The sequence below is a fragment of the Anolis carolinensis genome, chromosome 1, assembly GCF_035594765.1.
Source record: "Anolis carolinensis isolate JA03-04 chromosome 1, rAnoCar3.1.pri, whole genome shotgun sequence".
In the NCBI taxonomy this organism is placed as follows: Eukaryota; Metazoa; Chordata; class Lepidosauria; order Squamata; family Dactyloidae; genus Anolis; species Anolis carolinensis.
This window is the reverse complement of record NC_085841.1, coordinates 209,357,290-209,379,499: the sequence shown is the minus strand read 5'-3', so window position 1 is coordinate 209,379,499 and position 22,210 is coordinate 209,357,290. Positions and strand designations below refer to the sequence as shown.

General features: G+C 40.4%; 1 protein-coding gene and 1 pseudogene across 1 annotated transcript in view; one reads left to right on the top strand and one right to left on the bottom strand.

Annotated features, from left to right (window-relative positions):
* The window catches only part of LOC100566766 (dynein axonemal heavy chain 11), a 371,602-nt gene that overhangs the window by 89,124 nt on the left and 260,268 nt on the right, over positions 1 to 22,210 (bottom strand). The window contains 3 exon segments of the mRNA XM_062961877.1: positions 4,352 to 4,486; positions 18,208 to 18,563; positions 18,962 to 19,361. Of these exon segments, the coding sequence (XP_062817947.1) occupies positions 4,352 to 4,486; positions 18,208 to 18,563; positions 18,962 to 19,361 (891 nt within the window).
* LOC100566186 (actin, cytoplasmic 1-like) lies at positions 18,226 to 19,398 on the top strand (annotated as a pseudogene).

Below are 22,210 nucleotides of genomic sequence, written 5' to 3'. Positions count from 1 at the left end.
TTACTTGAAATATGTAGTATTTATGCTTTTCTAAATGCACACAGAATTATTTTCCAGCAAAGATGTAACAGCAAGTGCACTTACCTACCAGGCATGGGCAAACTTTGGCCCTCCAGGTGTTTTGGAGTACAACTCCCACAATTCCTAACAGCCCCAAGCCCCTTCCTTTCCCCCCTTAGCCATTTAAGCTAAGGGGTAAAACCTGGACACAGTATATTATTTGAGAACATAGAAATGCTGGACCACTCTCACAACCACCATGTCAAACTACACAGAGAAGCCATTGAAATCCACAAGCATGTGGACAATTTCAACAGAAAGGAGGAAACCATGAAAATGAACAATATCTGGCTACCAGTATTTAAAAACTCTAAAATCAGGACAGTAAATAAAGAACAACACACACAAAAACAGAGGAATTCCAGACATGAATCAATCAGGGGCAGCTCACACCTCCCAACAAAGGATTCCCTCAGGTAGGAAGCAGCCAGTCTTTGAAGCTGCAAGGCTATTCAATACTAATCAAGGTGGCCTATTGCAACATTCACACTTGCCTCCAACAGACAAGAGTTCTTTCTCTTCCAACCTGGACTTTCAACAAATATTTAAGCCCCACTTCCCTAGTTTCAAACAGACTTCACAACCACTGAGGATGCTTGCCCTAGATGTGGGAGAAACATCAGGAGAGACTGCTTCTGAAACATGGCAATACAGACTGGGAAACCCACAGCAAACCAGTGATTCTGGCCATGAAAGCTTTCAACAACAGGTTCCAGAAGCATGCTCTCCTGATGCTTCACCCACATCTATGGCAGGCATCCTCAGAGGTTGTGAGGTATCCTCTTGTTTGTGATATTGGGCTACTGATTGAGCCCATCTCACATTCTCTGACTGAAATGGAAAAATCATAGAATTGATTCATGATATGTCCAGCTTAGAATAACAAACCAATTATTTTAACAGAACAATAAAATAAACCAGAGAGAAAGACACTGAGGTTTTGCTCCAGGTTTTGAATATTTCCTCCTCAAGGCAAGTGGCCTGTGCTAAAAGCTCAATGGAATACAGAAAAGTTTCATCTGTTTCCAAAAGATGATGTCAAAAAGTAGCTATCCCCGAAGGGAGTATTCTGTAGTACAGAGCCTTGCTCCTATCCAATGACAATGGGTGGATGTACACTGTAGAATTAATGTAACATGAAACCACTTTAAGTGCCATGGCTTAATAATATTATGCAATCCTGGGAGTTGTAATTTGGTGAGGTAGACCTTGTAGAACTACAAACTCCCGTTTCCATAAAACTGAGCCATGGCAGTTAAGATGGTAGCAAATTCTACAGTGCATATACACCCAATATAGTATAGAAACAAAATAGTTTCACTGGCTGATTTTGATTTATCACAAGGGAGATAAATCCCTTATGATATGTCTCCCTAGGGCATTCAAATCCTATGTCAGGACCATAATTTCAGGGCCTGTACTCTGGTGCCAGAAATCAAGGATGCTGACATCACAGACTGATAAGGCACCTGCGGTTCACGGCCCTGAAGGAAAACGGCTGGCGTGCTGAGGGGAAGAATTGCGCAGGGTTTTCTCTGAGCGGGAATTGTTACTTTGAATGTGGGGGAAGTGTATATAAGGGAGTCTTTCTGGGCTGACCAGCAATCTCGGCTTTATGCTTGTCAAAGTAAAGTTTTCAGTGATAACAGAGCGAGTCTCTTGTGTTCATTTGGAAGCGGCTGGAGTGAGCTGACATCCTAGACCATTTGGGATCAATACCAGTATTTTAAACTGTGTCTGGAAACAAGTAGAATCTAATAAATATGTTTTAAAAGAGATATGCTGATGGATATATGTCTGCAATCTGCTCACTATCATCAGAGGCAGAATACGTTTTCAACCATCTTCAAATAACACACCAATATAGTATATGCTATTGTAGCCAAGATGTGAATCACAGCAAACAGGTCTCTCAATTCATGTCATACATCTCTGTAGTCTAAGCAAAATTATCCTAGACAGCTTGATGAAATGTTTTTTTTTTTACAAAGATTTATATAAAATGAATGAAATTAGTAAATTCCTTCTGGGATTTCAAAATAATGAAATTGCAACTTCATTTGTTCATTATTTTGCCTTTGTAGACCATATTCAACACCAAAATTCAAAAAAAAATCTCATATTTTCTTGAGCAGGTGCATTGTGATTTATTAATACAAGGAACAGAACAAGATCCATATCTAAAATGTCCATTCATCTATAGATACTCTCTGTCCAATGCTTTATTATTTCTTACATTATCTCTTATTATCTCTTGGTCAGACCCTTCATCTAAGTCGTTAATAAAGATGTTGAACAGAACTGGGCCCAGGACGGAGCCCTGCGGCACTCCACTTGTCACTTCTTTCCATGATGAAGACGATGCTCACCAATGCGTCGTCTTCATCATGGAAAGAAGTGACAAGTGGAGTGCCGCAGGGCTCCGTCCTGGGCCCAGTTCTGTTCAACATCTTTATTAACGACTTAGACGAAGGGTTAGAAGGCACGATCATCAAGTTTGCAGACGACACAAAACTGGGAGGGATAGCCAACACTTCAGAAGACAGGAGCAGAATTCAAAACGATCTTGACAGACTAGAGAGATGGGCCGAAACTAACAAAATGAAGTTCAACAGGGACAAATGCAAGATACTTCATTTCGGCAGAAAAAATGGAATGCAAAGATACAGAATGGGGGACGCCTGGCTTGACAGCAGTGTGTGCGAAAAAGACCTTGGAGTCCTCGTGGACAACAAGTTAAACATGAGCCAGCAATGTGATGCAGCAGCTAAAAAAGCCAACGGGATTCTGGCCTGCATCAATAGGGGAATAGCGTCTAGATCCAGGGAAGTCATGCTCCCCCTCTATTCTGCCTTGGTCAGACCACACCTGGAATACTGTGTCCAATTCTGGGCGCCACAGTTAAAGGGAGATGTTGACAAGCTGGAAAGCGTCCAGAGGAGGGCGACTAAAATGATTAAGGGTCTGGAGAACAAGCCCTATGAGGAGCGGCTTAAAGAGCTGGGCATGTTTAGCCTGCAGAAGAGAAGGCTGAGAGGAGACATGATAGCCATGTACAAATACGTGAAGGGAAGTCATAGGGAGGAGGGAGCAAGCTTGTTTTCTGCTGCCCTGCAGACTAGGACACGGAACAATGGCTTCAAACTACAGGAAAGGAGATTCCACCTGAACATCAGGAAGAACTTCCTCACTGTGAGGGCTGTTCGACAGTGGAACTCTCTCCCCCGGGCTGTGGTGGAGGCTCCTTCCTTAGAGGCTTTTAAGCAGAGGCTGGATGGCCATCTGTCGGGGGTGCTTTGAATGCGATTTCCTGCTTCTTGGCAGGGGGTTGGACTGGATGGCCCATGAGATCTCTTCCAACTCTACTATTCTATGATTCTATGATTCTACAACTGTTCATTCAAACCATCATGGTGAAATTACTCACATTAGCATTATTAGATTATATTTACAAATATAATCTAACAAATATACTTACAAATTGTTAGCATGTAGAACGGTCATCTCCCACTGCAAAGTGATGCATTTCAACATTAAATTCAACAACAACATTTTGGGTTGGGTGGAAGACTGGTGAACACCATTAGCAAGGCATTCATGGAAAATAAGAGTTCCTTTTTATAACTGGAATTTCACTCAAGTAATCTCAAAATTCTATCCAATACAGATTTTTATAATGCTCGTGGTTTGCTTTCCATGTCAGCATCTGAACATATGTGGAATGGATTTCCATAATCAGTGAACAATTACAATCAATGTACACACATGTCTAGGTTCATTCTAACATTGGAATCTCTCTTTTCAGATATCATCATCATCATCATCACCAATCCCTTTGCTTTAAAATGGTCTGCACATCTCTAAAAAAATAATTAGAGAATTTTTCTATTACTGGAATAACTATTGTATTCTTGGGACACAACCAAGGGCAGTTATTTTAAGAAATGTTCAATTGTTATCTTAGAGCATCTCAGACTTACAGCGTCTTTTGAAAAAAGAGTGTCTGTTGCCAGCACCAATGGTTTGCTATTCCTCCTCTTTTTAATGTTCTTGGACATATTAGTTAGTAGGTAATATTGCAGTTAATATATACAGCAACGAGGCAAAATGTAAGAAAACGTAAAGGTCAAAAACACGTTTCTTTTATGGGAAAAAATGAATGATAATGACATAATTTTTTTCAGCTCATCAGGTTCTTTGCTAAGTGTCTCTGTTATTGTCAGATCACTAGTGTATAACAAAGGCGTGCTTTCTGTAGGCAGCTTCATTAGCCTGCCCTGTAGGACCTCACCTCCAGACCTTTCACTAATCTGTTGGCCAGCTCAATAGTCTTGTTAGTTCTATTCACTTCTTCCTGGCAGTGGATTTTCTCAGCTGTAGCTCTCTCAAAGGTGGTGGTGAAAGTAGCCAGGCTTGTGTCTAGTTCCTTTAAATAAAAACAGTAAGAAATAAGTCTAGACATTGTAGGGACAAGTAACAAGAATGTGACCACTGTCTTATTTTTATATTGTAGAAAGTGAAATTATGCAGTCAGGAAAAAGAGTAAACATGATTGCTCTTAGGAAAAATACGTTCAATTCACACAATCAGAAAGCAGTCTAAAATTAGCTTAGCCATTGTAGTAACACTTCTTTATTTTGCCAACACTTCTATAACCATTTATTCATTAAAATTCCCTAAAGTTACTATTTCGACACAACCCAATTTGTGCTTCTTTTCAAAGGGGTCAGGTCTTCTCACCAACCTACCTCCAATTCAGTTGGTTTGAATTGGTGAACATGTTCTCAGAGTCAAGCCACGCAAACTGCCAACAGCTGACCAACAATCAATGTTCATCAATGGTGAAATACATTTACAACTGGCTGTATTGTTGTGTACCATCAAGATGTCTCTGACCCAATATTGCAGATTTTTCTGAGGCCCAGTGAAGAATCAAAACCTGGTCTCCAGAGTCATGCTCAAACCATGGCACCATGCTGGCTCTCCAGTGATTAGTAGGTTATTTTAAGCAACAACAACAACAACAACAACAACAGAAATGTGGAGTGAAATCAAACCCCCAAAACAACTTGAATTGAGTAAAGGTATGTGTATCTGAAAATTGGCCAAGGTCAATGTATGTCAGCCTCTTCCAGACATAAGAATACTTAGGACAGGAGCTTCTATTTCAAGCAGCAACACGTTATAGATTCTGTGGTTGTAGCACTATTTTATATTTTCTTTTCTTGGACTTTGTGCCAATGCAACTGCAGTGTGTTAAAAAAAACCCCTACCCTCCCAAAGATGTAGAAAAGCTTGCTGGTGATTGATGAAGGGGAGGAAGAGTTTGAGTTCATCTAAGTAAAAAAAATATGACCTGTGGAATGGTGCCAGAAGCAGCAAAACCTCTGGGGGTGGTGGTGAGAAAGAGCTGCTTGGGGACTTTAAATTTGCCTGGGGGCAGCATTAACTTACCTAAGCAATTTTCTAAAGATTTCATAGTATGAAATATGGGTGAAGAAAATATATGCAACTTCATTTTGAAGACTGCATATTCCTGTCATCTTGAAAGTTTTCTTTGAAATATTCACTCTGCATGACTTCTCCTCCATAAAATGGTAAGTTGGGCAGGATATATACTCAAAGTGGAGGGAATAATGTACCACGGTTGAATTCAGGCACCGGGGTGGTAGTGGTGGATGATTTGCTCAAAAATAATTAATGTTACAAGCAAAAAGAAATTTTGTGATACAAATGTTCTGTTGCTTCACATCATCAAATATATGTACTTCATTGGCCTTGAGTCTTTGTGAAAACCAGGATAATGAATTTCTTTCATTTCTGGCCAAGATAAACAATCCTATACATGCCTACTCAGAAGTAAGCACAACTGAACTCAACAGAATTTGATCCCTGCGAGGTATAGTGGTTTGAATGTTGGACAATGATTTTGGAATCAAATCTCTGCTCAGCCATGAAAACCCACTTGTTGACCTTGGACATGTCACACACGCTCAACCTCAGAGGAAGGCGAAGACAATCCCCCTTCTGAACACATATTTCCAAGAAAATCCCATGTTAGGGTTGATTTAGGATTGCCCTAAGTCAGAAACTACTGGAAGGCATACAACAACAACAACAACAACAACAACACAACAACAACAACAACAACAAAACAACAACAGAACAGGCTGTAGCTAGAATATGGTACCAAATCAATTAGCTATTAAAAACACATCAGTCTTCAGCTGGCCACAGTAGCTAGTAGAATCTGCTTGTAAAATTAAATTGCATCTACACACCTTGATGTATGAAAACGAATACTAATTTTGTTATCTTTTGTGAGATACCTCCCTGATATAGACTAAGCATACTTTTGACACTATATGAACAATGTACTTCAAAAAACAATAATAAAGCTTCAATCCTATAGCTGGTATCCTAAGAAGCCAGCAGGATTTACTTCAGAGTAGATTTGTATGGAATTGCTCTTTCATTACCTGATTACGCCATTTCCCTTCCTTTCTTTGAATTACCAAAAAGACATGTTCCTTCCCTTGCATTTTATGCATATCAATGTGATTAATTTTTAAGTGCCCAAATCCCTCTCTCTTTTTCTTTTAAAGCATTGCCCTTTTCAAAACAAGGGGAAATTCAGTATAGTTTCAGTGCCACCGTGATCAAATGGTGTCACATCACTATGGCAATTGGTGCCCAGGCCAGGAATACAGATCAGCTTTAATTGTGTAACGCCTTATTGCTGGTGCATGTCAATCAGAATCTATGAATTGAGAAAAATTTGCTCTGTTCATTCTGTTAAATGATGTATCCAATTAAACCTGTTAGAATTCATGATCTTCAGTCAAGGTTAAATGAAAGTAGTTACTCCTGTCAGCTAGGTGATTAAATGCTGCCTACATCAGGCACATTTATGTGCAAAATTAAAATTTTGGTATAAAGCATGAATCTTTATGCATGCCAGTTAATTATCTTGCAGTTCCTTCCACTTATTAAATGCCCACTGCATTCCTTCTTAATGATTAGCTTCCTTTCAAAACTTGTTTCATACTCTATATTATACCAAATTTCAATGTTTAAATGAAATGCTCTATAAATGAAAACTTCCTCTTTTCAAGGATTTGGCTGTTGCTACGTTACTGAAAGATAACCGTTATTAACAGTACACCCCCCTCCCCACTAGTCATTATGCAAAGGATCTGTTTGTGTTGTGTTGCAGGATTCTGAGCCATGGTGATAGGAATCCCTTGTGTTATTACAGGCTGCTGGTCATTTTTGCTTTCTTTAAATCTATCTGGGACTGCTCCTGTTTGCCAGCCAAGCATTGAGGTAGTGATATGCAAGGCTTCAATGTAACAATCAGCTGACCAATAAGAAAGAAAATGCTCCATACACCACAACCATTTCTGGAAAAAAATGGTACTGTCGAAAGGCTTCAAATATCAGCGCAATTTTAAAATTTTTTGGAGGAAGAAAGAGGGAAATATCTGTTGAACCACCAAAAAACTCTTGGGCCCTTCTGTGAAACCGAATATTGTTATAAACTGTTTTGTTGAGATTTCTCAGAATGTCAGTATTGTTCAAAAAAGCAAAACAAAGAACCATCTGAAGAGGGGGAGGAAAAGGAGGAGGAGGAAAACTTCCTTCCTGCAAAGGACAGTTATTTCTGTAATTAACACCTTGATGATTACATATTCTCGAACTCTATCAGGAGAATGGTAGAGAATCTTTTTCCAGCACAAAAGCCAAATTCAATTATCAAATACGTTCTTAGTAGCCACATTCCAAGAGTAATAATTCCAACAATATCAACAGTAAAAACAGCTTTTCAGTTATTTATACACAGAAAAACTCTGTTTTACAATGCCACCACAAAATGTGGATGTGAAAAACAAACCACTGGTAACACCCCACAAGGTCACAGAAAGTAACTGAACTCATCTGCTTGGGACTAAGGTTTAGTATTTAGCTTTGACTTCACTGATATACATTGAACGTCACAAAAGATTTTGACAAAAATATCCTATAAAGAAGACTTAGCACTAGGATATTCTTACTGTGTCATGTCAAAAAGAGAGGGAAGAACTAACTGGCCGGGCTGTGGCGCAGCTGGCTAGTAACCAGCTGCTATAAATCACTACTGACCGAGAGGTCATGAGTTCGAAGCCCGGGTCGCGTTAAGCCTCCGACCATTAAAAAAAAAATAGCCCCGGCTTGCAGTTGACCTAGCAGCCCTGAAAGACAGTTGCATCTGTCAAGTAGGGAAAATTTAGGTACGCTTTATGCGGGAGGCTAATTTAACTAATCTACAACACCATAAAACTGCTCACGAGGAAAGAAGAGGAAGAATAGCCTCCAATGGACGGTGAAGCAACAGCTCCCCCTGTGGCCGGAATCGTGAAGCTGGAAAGATGTTTAAAATGCCTCTGTGTCTGTCTAAAAAACTGAATGTTGTTTGTCTGTTGGCATTGAATGTTTGCCATATATGTGTTCATTGTAATCCGCCCTGAGTCCCCTTCGGGGTGAGAAGGGCGGAATATAAATACTGTAAATAAATAAATAAAATAAATAAGTAGCTTTTGTTTTTATTATTTTCTGCCTTTTTAACTCACAAACAATAGTCACAAACCCGAGAAAAAAATGAAGGTTTGTTATCATCAACCGGGGTGTGTGTCCTTGTGACCTTATTTGTTGTGTTGCTGGATGTTACTCCTGCTGTGCATATATGTAGATTCAACTCACCTATCAGCTAATAGTTGCCCTAAAAATTTCATAATATTTTCTTAAGGAATACTCAAATGTAATTTGTTAGTTTCTTCTTTTGAAACGTAGTTGACAGCACCTAGTATCCAATGGTGATATCCCATTAAAGTACTAACCAGGGCTGACCTTGCTTAGCTTACTTCATTCTGGGAGAACTAAAAAGAAACACTGAGGCCTTCTATTCTCTTGGTGCTCCGTTGAGGGGAAGTGCCAAAGAATCACTACCATTTTCTTGCTTGGGCATTGAAAAAAGATGATTGTGCCCCAGGGCATGGTATATGCATCTGCCATACTGTGTTTGATTTGTAGTTTGGCCCTCTTGGCTTTCTGTACCCCTAGTTATGATGCAATAGCTCCTCCCTCCTCTCTTGGGGCCTGTATTTCATCTGAAGAGAGAACATGATTGCCCAGCCTCTGGGAAATTATCATTTTTTCATCTGCTGTAGCATGATGTTTAACAAGATTTATCCAGAATAGGACTTCCGGGGATGGCGGCTGGTTAAGTGGTTGGGGGGCTCTTGAGCACCAGCCTCCCAGATCGTCCAGGTTGAGCGGGAAGCTCCCCCCCTGAAGCAGTTTGAAGCTTAAGGGGCAGGTAAACCCACTAGGACTCCCACCGATTATCCCAAGAGCTGTTCTCCCCCAAGGAGGATAGCCAGAAGGATCCAGATGAGGGGACAACGGGTAGCAGGATAGGACGAGGCTGCACGGGTGGACAACCCGACCCCGGTTACAGCAACCTAGCTGTACTTTTCGCAGCAAAGGAAAAGGATCTGGGATATACTTATGGCACCTACTGATGAAGACACATTCAAAGGGTTTTCAAGTGGCGGGGAGTCGATGAGCGAGGAAGGAGATGTGGTGGATGGGAATAGAGGCATAAAGAGGGTTACACGGGAGCAGGAATCAGATGAAGAATGGGAGAGGAAGAAGATCCGGGATATACTTACTGCTCCCACAGATGAGGAGTCGTTTATGGGTTTCTCTAGGAATGATTGGTCTGGGAGTGATGAGGATGGGGAGTACACAGTGGATTGGACTAAGGGATAAGGGATATATGTGTGGAGCCAACTTCTAGTGACAAGTTTGTGGGGTTTTCGGGACATGAGGATTGGCAAACGGGAGATACATCTGAGTCATGGGGAAACCTAAGTCTTGACAGGAGGTGGAGGAACTGGAGAGATGGAAAAAGGGGTTCATGTGTGAAGACAAGGACAGCTGTAAGAGATGATGATGGGGCCAGCTCATCATCGGATAATGATGTGTAAGTTAAAGGTAGGCTCTGAAATGGGGAATCTTTGCGGAAGGCAAAGTGTCAGTATCATGTGGATTTGTCGCTGCCTGTTTTCCTGTTGGGTATTGGGTTCGGGTTCTACAGCCTGGTATTCTTGGTTCCTGTGAATCTTCAATTTGGTCTGGCTTATCGTGAGTGTGGTTTTCTCCCTTCCTGGACTCTTGGACTGATTCGACTACGGCTCTGTTTGTCCACCTTGGAATCGACGTTTGGATTGGCTTATTGTGAGTGTGGCTTTTTCCCTTCCTGGGCTCTTGGACTGATTCGACTACGGCTCTGTTTGACCACCTTGGAAACGATGTTTGTTTGGACTTCTTCTATGGCAACTCTGGGATTACGGCTGGCTTTGGCAAACTCCTTGCAGTTAACTCTTTGGAAACAGCGTGCACTGGTGGAACTATTGTGTACAGTGTTGTTTGTTTGCTGGTTACTTTGACTGCTGTTTAATCCGGTTTTTCCTCCTGTTTTATCCAGATTATTTCTGTTTGCATTTTGGAACCCAGTTTGGGTAAATTCTTTGAGTTTTGGCCAGAGACACTGAAGTTAAGTGTCTCTGAGCTTTTATTTGTTTTTTGCAATAAACCTTTTGTTGGACTAAATAGTGTGTGTGACTCTTTAAGGTCTCTGTGTCATGACAATGGACATGGAGACTTAATGGTAACCTGTTAAAATCAGAAGAAGATATTAAGAAAAACAAAGAAATCCTTATGGAATATTTTAGCATAAATGATTCTGATGAGGTATTACCACAAATAATCTGGGATTTATTATTTATTTATTTACAGCATTTATATTCCGCCCTTCTCACCCCGAAGGGGACTCAGGGCGGATCACATTATACAAACATAGGGCAAACATTCAATGCCCACAAACAGAGACCGAGACAGACAGACGCAGAGGCAATTTAACTTCTCCTGAGGGGATGTTCGATTCTGGCCACAGGGGGGAGCAGCTGCTTCATCATCCACTCTGATGGCACTTCCTCATTCCAGGTCGTAATTAGTTAAACTTGCCTGCCCACTTTTTTTTATAAGCGGTACCTTATTTCCTACTTGATAGATGCAACTATCTTTCGGGTTGCTAGGTCAGCAACGAGCAGGGGCTATTTTTTATTTTTTAATTGATGGGTACTTACCCCGCCACGGGCTGGCCTCGAACTCATGACCTCATGGTCAGAGTGATTTATTGCAGCTGCTCAACAGCCTGCGCTACAGCCTGGCCCCCGGGATGCCAGTAAGGCCATCATGTGGGGACATTTTATACAACAAAATGCCCAAAAAATAGACAGAGAAGAGAAGCCCTTAACAAGGTTTTAGATGAAATTAAGTCTGGGGGAAAAATTAAAAGAAAATCCAAGTAATAAAAGAGTGAAACAAGAATTAGATATCATGAACAAACAAAAAACCTATTTGGAAATAGAAAAATTAGAGAAACAACTCAGGTTTATAAAGCAACAACAATTTCAACACCAAATAAACCAGACAGATGGCTAGCCTGGAAGATTAGGGAAAAAAAAGACAGAGCCAATATATAACAGAAATACAGTCAGAAGGAAAGCAATATACTACCGAACAGGAGACAGCCAAACAATTTAATAAATTTTATAGTAAACTCTATACTAAGGATCAAATAAGAAAGGAAGAAATATCCACATTCTTAGGCAAACAAAAATTGGAAAAATAACAGAGCAACAAAGAAATTAAACAAAGAAATTTCAGAACAAGAAATCAAAAGAATTAGGAAAATTGATGGAAATAAAGCACCAGGTCTGGATGGACTCACAGGGATATATTAAAAGGTCTTTATTGAAGAACTAACCCCACACTTGAAAAAAAATTATGAATAGGATTCTTGATAATAATGAAATACCGGACACATGGAGATTCGCTACCATTACAATAATTCACAAAGAAGGCCAAGACCCCCTAAATGTGAAAAACTACAGGCCCATCTCACTATTGAACCAAGACTATAAAATATTCACAGGTATACTAGCCGACAGGATGAAGGAATTTTTGAAGAAGTGGATTAAGGAGGAACAAGCGGCATTCTTACCAGGGAGACAATTGAAAGATAATGTAAGAGAAAGTATAAATATTATTGAATTCTATGAAAAAAGCAATAAAGAAGAAATAGCATTATTAGCGATCGACATGGAAAAAGCATTGAATAATCTAAATTGGGATTTTTTAAAACTACTAATTAAAGAATTGGACATGGGTTTTAAATTTAACAACACAACAGAATTTATGACAAACAAGAGGCAAAAATAAGAATAAACACAATAGGCTCCAAATTTTTCAAAATGTCAAAAGGAACCACACAAAGCTGCCTGTTCTTCCCATTACTATGTATTTTTGCATTAGAAATACTACTTAACACTATAAGGGAAGATAAACAGTTAAAAGACGCAAAAATTAAAAAGGAAAATTACAGGATCAGGGCATATGCAGATGACCTGATCTGTGTAATAGAAGATCCGATCAAAACAGTAGGGCTAGAAAAATTCGAAAATTTTGGGAAAATATCGGGACTTAAAATAAATATAGACAAAACTATGTTATTAATAAAGAATATGACAAAGAAAAGATAATCTGAGTTAACAGAAGTTTCAGGAATCAAAATTAGTAAAAAGATAAGATATTTAGGAATAACATTAACGGCCAAAAACTCACAACTGATAGAAAATAATTACGAATCAAAATGGAAAGATATTCAGAAAGACCTAGAAAACTGGAATGAACTTAAACTATCACTACTGGGGAGAGTGGCAGTAGTCAAAATGACAATCTTACCCAAGATGCTTTTTCTTGGGTAGAGAAGGCTGAGAGGAGACATGATAGCCATGTACAAATACGTGAGGGGAAGTCATAGGGAGGAGGGAGCAAGCTTGTTTTCTGCTGCCCTGCAGACTAGGACACGGAACAATGGCTTCAAACTACAGGAAAGGAGATTCCACCTGAACATCAGGAAGAACTTCCTCACTGTGAGGGCTGTTCGGCAGTGGAACTCTCTCCCCTGGACTGTGGTGGAGGCTCCTTCTTTGGAAGCTTTTAAGCAGAGGCTGAATGGCCATCTGTCGGGGGTGCTTTGAATGCGATTTCCTGCTTCTTAGCGGGGGGTTGGACTAGGTAGCCCATGAGGTCTCTTCCAACTCTACTATTCTATGATTCTATGATTCTCTTCCAATGTATTCCGATAATTAAAAACACACAAAGATTAAAAAAAATGGAACAAAGATATAAACAAATTTATTTGGTCAAACAAAAAACTGAGAATTAAAAGAACTTCTATGATAGATAAAAAAAGAGGTGGACTAGCCCTACCAGAATTACAACTTTACCATGAGGCCTGCTGCTTAATGTGGATTTGATATTGGACAATGCTAAAAAAAACCCCCAAATTACTGACGTTAGAGGGGGCAGACCTACAAGCTGGCTGGCATGCCTACATGTGGTATGAGAAAAGAAGAATAGAAAAGAATTTTGGAGACCATTTTATCCGTTCATCCCTAATAAAATATGGGAAAAACACAAGAGAAAATCATTCTCAAAAACTCCTTTATGGGTATCCCCCCTAGAAGCCTGTCAAAGAAGAGAAATGGGAGGGGCAAATTGACCAAAATACAAAGACATCTATAACAGACACCCCTCACTCTACACTCTTCTTCCACGCAAGCACACATATGTGAGAGGCGAGGGAACACAGTTTGATTTTAGTTTTTCTTTTAAAATGGTAGCTGCCACCAACCTAATACGTTTTTTAGGATTTTTGTTGCTAAATGTACTTGAGATAAGGTTCTCCGATACCCTGCCCACACTGTTTCCACCCCCTGGCTCCCAAACTGATGTTTACTATGAAGCTTTTCTGTGGTATTTAATTGTTGTATTGCTGGAACTATTATAAGGGCTTCTTAATAGAAATATATACTGTAGGGGCTTTTGAAAGTTGAAAATAGAATAAAAATTTATTTTCTTAAAACAGGCAAATAATTACTTCAGAGAGGTACATAAGTGTAAATGGTTACAGAAGTTCTTCAGCTTAACTTAGTTGTATGTTTCAGATTACTTCACTTAGTTTCAAACAGTTCCAATCAAACCAAACTATCTATTGGTCACAGAAACCTTCGCTCTATTTGCTGAGAATAGTCATGAGTTTGACTAACCTAATATAGATAGCCCCCTGGGTTGTTAACTAACTCTAACCTAGAGTCCTTCTATTAACCAGCCCAGTAGTGAGAGTCAATCTCTTGAATTATCTCCCCCAAGAGATCCAAACTGCCTGACCTATTCTGTCAGTTTCACAGCTCTCAGTTCTCTCACACACAACCAAAACTCCAAACTGCACTTTCCTCTCCAAAACCCAAAACCGAACTGCCTTGGAGCTTTTTTTCCCTCTGCACTCTAAGACTTGGCTCCTCCCATCTGCTCTGGCCAATCCTAGGATTCTCTCTCTAAGCTCCTCGCTCTTTCTAGCCACACTCAAGATGGCTGCCTGGCATTCCTCTACAAAATGGAGGCCTGCCTCACTCACTGTTACCCAGGCTTCATTCCCGGCCTAATAGGTAAGGTTCACTACAACATCTTAATCAAGGAGAAGGGAAACTATGAACCAAAAACACAGGAAAAGATAAATCAAGAATTTAAAAACATAGGGTGGTTTCAGGACCACCCTGGTTTAAGGATCATTTTAATATAGACAAGAAAATAGGATTTGAAGATAAAGAAACCTTTTGGGACAAAATAACACAATCAGAATCTAAAATCATAACTAAGATTTACCAAAAACTATTAGAATGGGCAAAAGAACAGAAATTCATCAAAGAGTGTATGGTCAAATGGGCAAAAAATATAGGGAAGCCAATCAGAATAGAGAAGTGGGAGAAGTGTTGGAACTATAGACTAAAATATACGTATTTGGCAGACCTTAAAGAAAATTGGTTAAAAACTTTCCATAGATGGTACCTAACTCCCCAAAAATTATCTAAAGTCTATTTTAAAAAACCCCCCTCAAACAAATGTTTGAAGTGTGGTGAGCATGAAGGTACCTACTACCATTGCTGGTGGAGCTATGAGAGAGCCAAAGAATTTTGGAAAGAAATACAACAAAGAACACAAAAAATACTGTCAATTAAGATTAATCTAGACCCCAAATTCTTCCTGTTAGGGATACTGGACTCAGAAGATAGAAATAAAGAAATTTTGTTTAATTATCTAACAACGGCGGCAAGAATGACACACACAAAAGAATGGAGGATGAAAAATAGACCTGATATGAATTCTTGGTTTAATAAGATTCTGGAAATTATGAATATAGATAAATTAACATACCTATTATCAAATACTCATGGCAAGCCAAAAAAAACAAACAGATTGGTAATTAATAAAAATTATTTAAAAAATGAGAAATGCAAAGTGATAATATAAGGAAGTACTAGACGAGTAAAAAGGACTATATAACTATCTCAGAATAAAGAACAAAGAACTTATGCATAAACAAGATAGGAGATCTAAGGGTACTGGGAGTACCAAAAAACTCCCAGATACAGCTGTAAACAGTCACCATCTCTAAGATACAGCCACAGCAAGTTACTTGCAGAGTCAGAAGAGCTCAGCAGTTTGTATTTGCATCTCCTCAGACTCCCTCAGCATAGAAGCTTCTAGCAAGCAGTTGCCTCTCCACTATAGTTCACATTTGTGTTTCATCATGGCTGAAGGACACCCTGAGGCACGAAGCAACATAGACACTGGTCTGCAGCCCAGTGAGAAGGCTAAAAAACATCCTGAACTACTTTTGACATATTCCCGTGGATTACAATGTGGGTTGGTGCAAGTGTTGGCAAATTGCAGCTTGCCCAACCCGAAGATTGGTTTGTTTGGATTCTATGTAAGGTCCTAGTTGTGGCTGACAACTTCAAACTTTTGTTGCGAGATTGGATTAATTGTTGATTATAATTTATTCTGCATGTTTGAAGAAAAGAACCTTATAGACATCTCAAGGACAATATTTTAATGTTTGCTTTTCAGAATAAGGATGGTAGCAGTGCCATTTCTAAGCCAAAGAGCCAGCGTTGTCCGTAGACACTTCCAAGGTCATGTGGGTGGCATGACTGAATGGAGTGTCGTTACCTTCCTGCCGAAATGGTACCGATTTATTTACTCACATTTGCATGTTTTCGAACTGCTAGGTTGGCAGAAGCTAGGGTTAGCAACAGGAGCTCAACCCATCCTGCAGCAAGTTCTGCAGCTTAGCTGTTTAAACCACTACGCCACTAGTCATATTGTACCTTACATTTTATCAAAAAGGAACTATTACATTCTCTGAATAGAATGGCAAAAGACCTTTTGCAATACCTAGAAGGGAAATGCTAGCAGCAGTGGTTTCTTATTGACAAAATGACCCTTAACCACAGATTATATTTAAAAAAAACCCTTATGTTGGCCCCCAAACCTGTCCTTGACTTATACATGATTGTATACAGTAGTTAAAGAGACTATTACAGCTCAGTAAAATGTGCTTATTTTCTGACTCTGTGGCCAGCTGGCAGAATAAACATGGGAATTGTGGGAACCCTGGTCATGTTTTGTGAGCGCTTTTCTCTCTCCCTCTCTCACCCCTCCCTCTTTTGTACATATTTTGCTGCACATGATGTAACTGAAAAACTACAGGTTAATGTATCAAGTAAAAAGTCCTTGAATTAAGGCCAGCATTTCAGTTGAGTGACCAGGTTCGTTTCTGTGGATTATTGTTGGACAAATGTTAGAAAATCAATATCTCTATTGAGAAACCATCTTTTGGAATTGTGAAGAAGAAGAAAAAAACCTGGAACATTTTGAGTTCAAATGTTCATTGTTCCCTAGACTTATATCACATCCCTTTTGAACTCAAATTGTCAAATCATAAATAGAATGAAATGTTCACCTACTGGTTTTAACTTGTTTTTAAAACTAGCTTTGTAACTTTGAAAAAGTCATGAAGGTTAATGGCAACTTTGTATCAGCTGAACTAGGTCCCTGCTCAAGTTTCCTGTTTTATTATCTGATGCTGCTTGAACTTCAGTAATTTCATGTCAAATGTTTGGGTTGAACTACATATTACTGAATTTGTATAATCTATACATATAAGCTAAAATACAAAGTTAGGCGCCTTCTACACTGCCATATAAAATCCAGATTATCTGATTTGAAATTGATTATATGGCAGTGTGGACTCATATAATCCAGTTTAAAGCAAATAATGTGGATTATCTGCTCTGATAATTTGGATTATATGGCAGTGTAGAAAGGGCCTAAGTGACACTTGAAATGGACCCATTGACATCAATGAAGCTTATATTAGCCAAGGTTTAATTCCCACTGATTTAAATGAGTTCTAAGTTTCACTAATTTTGAATTTAACTCATTCATAAGGATCTTCAAAACTTTGTTTTTGATCAGATTTTCTCAAAGTATTGAGAGTTTCAAGTTCTTTTTGTTTTGATTTATGGGTTTGCTTCCTCTTCTCTCTCTAGAAATATGCCAGTTTTCCTTGCTCTCCTTTCCTCCATGTGGGATAAAATACCTAGGAATGCTGTAAAATAAATCTGGAGTGTGTAGGAGAAGAGGTGCTGATGGGGTTCATGAAAGGGAAGTCCCACTACATCTGTGGTTCCCAACATTTTTTTGACCAGGGCCCACTTGACGAGGCCCCACTTTGACCAGGGACCACTCTCCAACATTAGTGCCAAAAGGGTCACGAATCAGTTTTTGGTCAACTTTAGATTTGGTTTGGTTATTTGGGGTGCTGATTAAGAAAATTGCATTGGATAGACCACATCAGCTCTAGTTTCTGATACATAACATATGCCACCCAGTAGTCACCATCTGCTTGTCCACAGAAAACCATATTTAATAATCTAGAGTTGATGTGGTCTATGCAATGCAATGGTCAGTTCTACAGAAAAGAAATAAATAAAGAGGAAGATTTGCAGACCCGATTTTCGTTCTCGCGGTCCACTGGTTGAGAACCACTGCACTACATGAAGAGCCGGCTCACAGTCGCCCCGCACTCCCGGCTGCCCAGCAGCAGCAGCAGCACACCCTCCTCCTCTTTACTATTCTCATTAAAGACAAATCCTCACCACTCCTCCAAAGATGGATAATGATATCGCTGCGCTCGTGGTTGACAACGTCTCCGGAATATGCAAGGCTGGCTTTGCCGGCGATGATGCCCCTCGCGCCGTGTTCCCGTCCATCGTCGGCCACCTCAGGCACCAGGGCGTGATGGGCCAGAAAGACAGCTACGTTGGGGATGAGGTGCAGAATAAAAGAGACATCCTGACCCTGAAGTATCCCATTGAACACTGCATCGTCACCAACTGGGACAACATGGAAAAGATCTGGCACCACACTTTCTACAACAAGTTGAGAGTCGCCCCCGAAGAACACCCCGTGCTGCTGACAGAGGCCCCCTTGAACCCCAAAGCCAACAGAGAAAAGATGACACAGATCATGTTTGAGACCTTCAACACCCCCGCCATGTACGTGGCCATCCAGGCTGTGCTGTCCCTGTACGCCTCTGGCTGCACCACCGGCATTGTGATGGACTCTGGCGACGGCGTCACCCACACTGTGCCCATCTATGCAGGTTATGCCCTACCCCACGCCATCCTCTGCTTGGACCTGGCCGGCCGCGACTTAACAGACTACCTCATGAAGATCTTGACCGAGAGAGGCTACAGCTTCACCACCACGGCCAAGAGGGAAATTGTCCGCGACATCAAGGAGAAGCTCTGCTACGTCGCGCTCGACTTCGAGCAGGAGATGGCCACCGCGGCTTCCAGCTCATCCTTGGAAAAGAGCTACGAACTCCCCGACAGGCAGGTGATCACCAGCGGCAACAAGCGGTTCAGGTGCCCAGAGGCCCTCTTCCAGCCATCCTTTTTGGGTATGGAGTCCTGTGGCATCCAAGAAACCACCTTCAACTCCATCATGCAGTGCGACGTGGATATCCGCAAAGATCTGTACGCCAACACCGTCCTGTCTGGCGGCAACACCATGTACCCCGGTATCGCCGACAGGATGTAGAAGGAGATCACAGCCCTGGCTCCCAGCACAATGAAAATCAAGATCATTGCCCCGCCGGAGTGTAAATACTCCGTCTGGATCGGAGGCTCCATCTTTACCTCCCTGTCGACCTTCCAGCAGATGTGAGTCGGCAAGCAAGAGTACGACGAATCCGGACCTTCCATCGTCCACCGCAAATGCTTCTAAGAAAAAAAAACAAAACAGGACTACTACTTATAATAACGGTTTTCTCCTCTTTTTTTTGACAAAACAAAATCCCCATAATTGCGCATAAAACAAAACAAAAAAAGAGTTGAGATTTGGCATGGCTTTATTTGTGTTTCCTTTTTTTCTTCTTCTTTTTGGCGCTTGATTCAGGATATAAAAACTGGAACGGTGAAAAAAGAGAGCGAAAAAACGTGTCCCCCCCCCCCCCCCCAAGTTCTACCACGCATCTTGAGGACTTTGATTGTACCTGGCATTGGAGGCATCTTTACCAGGTTTTAAAATGGCAATGATCTTAGTTTTCCTCCATACTCTGCGAATCTGTTTGTGTGCCAAGCATTGATTGTAGAATTTCAAAAGCCAGTTTTCAGCTTTGGGCCCCAAGTGTTGATTTGCTCCATCATTAAGTCATCTAGGCCAGGTGCTTTACCAGTTTTACATCGCTTGATGGCTTCTCTGAGTTCTTTCAGGTTTAGAGGAGAAGACAACTAGTGGGTTTCAAGTTCTGGCACCCTGTTGATTTTCATCTTTACTCTGCTGCGGTTGGTTTTCCCATTCTGAATTAGCTGGTAAGCTATCTGGTCTGGTGTTACGTTTGCATGTCCATAGTTGACCAGAGGGTCACTATCCAAGCATCTCAGCAATTGCCAGGCTTTTCGGCTACTCTTGGACATGTCAAGGTTCTCAAGCAGCTCTATCCAGCGGTCTTTCTTAGCATTAGCTAAGGCTGTAGATAGTTTTTGACCTGCTGCTATAGTCACATCACTATATGGATTCTCTTGAAATAGTCTGAGATATTCTTGTAGCTGATTTAGTGATTCTTCGATTAGGCCTGGTAGGTAGCTTGTGCGACAGCCTCTAGGGATTGAGAGCCTTGAGGATCTTTTCACAGCTTCTACAAACAGGTCATGATTTTCTATAGAAGGTTCTATATCAGAAATAGCTGCTTCCAAGGTCTCTGTAAACTTTGTCCAGTTAGCTTTATTGAAGTTATATCTTCTGCGGAATGGGACACTTTTTGGTCTTACAGCTGCATATGCTACGCAGCATATTGGTCTGTGCTGAGTATTAGGTATCGGGTTTAATACCCTATATTAAAACTACTGACCAAGTGCAAAAAGAGGAATATAACATGATGACTGCAATGCTGGCAAAGAAGAAGCTCACTAAGGAGCAGAAGTGAGCATGAGTGGTGATTCCAGCAGGATGATACAAAGGAAAAAGAGAGAAAGTAGCAAAAAAAGAAGAAATACAATTAAATAAAATAGTCCAATCTACTTCATTTGTCTCACACATCACAACTAAGCAGGGTTAGAGAGACTGGGAAATACTGTGGTTATCAGTACATTAAAACAATGGAAAGGTATTGTATATATTGTGTATTTTCTAGTGGTGATTTAACATAGTGGCTCTAAGTGCTGAGGTATGAACTAGAAGTTTGATAGTTCAGTGATCTTCAGTTTACTGGCTTTCAAATAAGAGGACTGGGCCTCTTACTCAAGATTACTCAATCTTCGAGGAGGTTCTTTCCGTGCCCCCCGGAGGACTGGGCCAATATATATATTTAAAATCAACAACAGAAAACCCACTTTCAGGAAAATGGGTGGGTGAGACCTTAAGTGTCCATGTTCACAAATGCAACAGGTAAAGTCCACTTTCCTCTAGCAGTTTCCCACCTTTCAATTACAGAGTCATAACCTGACTTAAATTTTGTTGCAATATTAACCCTCTAACAATACTGTAGGGCCCTGGATGCATGTTTGGACTAAAGGTGTTTGTCACTTTGGCTCTGCTGGCTTTTAAAATTGTAAATATTAACTAATTTCATACTTTTTATCTTGTTTGTTTTTGTTTGTTTTCCTTAAGTTATGTGTGAATTTGTAATTTTGTTGTTATCTCCCAATTTTGGTAATGTCTTTATTATTTTAATGTGGATGTGGATTTGTTTTGTGGGACTTGGGTGGTTTTGGTTATTTTGCGTTTGCAGATTTGTTGCAAACCGCCCTGAGTCCCTACGGGGAGATAGGGCAGGATATAAATAAAGTATTGTCATCATCATCATCATTATATAAAGGTGGATCTTCTTCTTCTTCTTCTTCTTCTTCTTCTTCTTCTTTAAAGGGGGTTCTCAAATCTTTAGGGGTTGAAAACATGCTGTTAATTGCTATGAAGCTGGTTTTGACCTATGGCGACCCTGTGAACGGGAGACCTCTAAGGTTGGATCAACACTGCCATATGATCCAGATTATCAAATGAGATAATCCAGATTATTTGATTTGAACTAGATTATATGAATCTACATTGCCAGTTCAAAACAGATAATCTGGATTGTATATGGCACTGTAGATGAGGCCTAAATTATCCTATGATTAACAGCGTTCTCTGGTCTTGCAACCTTAGGGTCATGGTTTCTTGACTGAGTCATTTCTACAACCTTCCACCTTACCAAGCACTATTGTCTTTTCTAGTGTCTTCTCAGTTTAGGCAACTTGGGTAACTCATTTCAGCCATTAGATAATGCAGATGCTGTTTTTAGGTAAAGGTTTCCCCTGACGTTAAGTCCAGTCATGTCCGACTCTGGGGGTTGGTGCTCATCTCCATTTCTAAGATGAAGAGCTGGCATTGTCCATAGGCACCTCCAAGGTCATGTGGCCAGCATGGAGCACCGTTACCTTCCCGCCGGAGTGGTGCTTATTGATCTACTCACATTTGCATGTTTTTGAACTGCTGGGTTAGCAGAAGCTAGAGCTAACAGCGGGCGCTCATTCTGCTCCCCGGATTCGAACCTGCAACTTTTTGGTCTGCAAGTTCAGCAGCTCAGCACTTT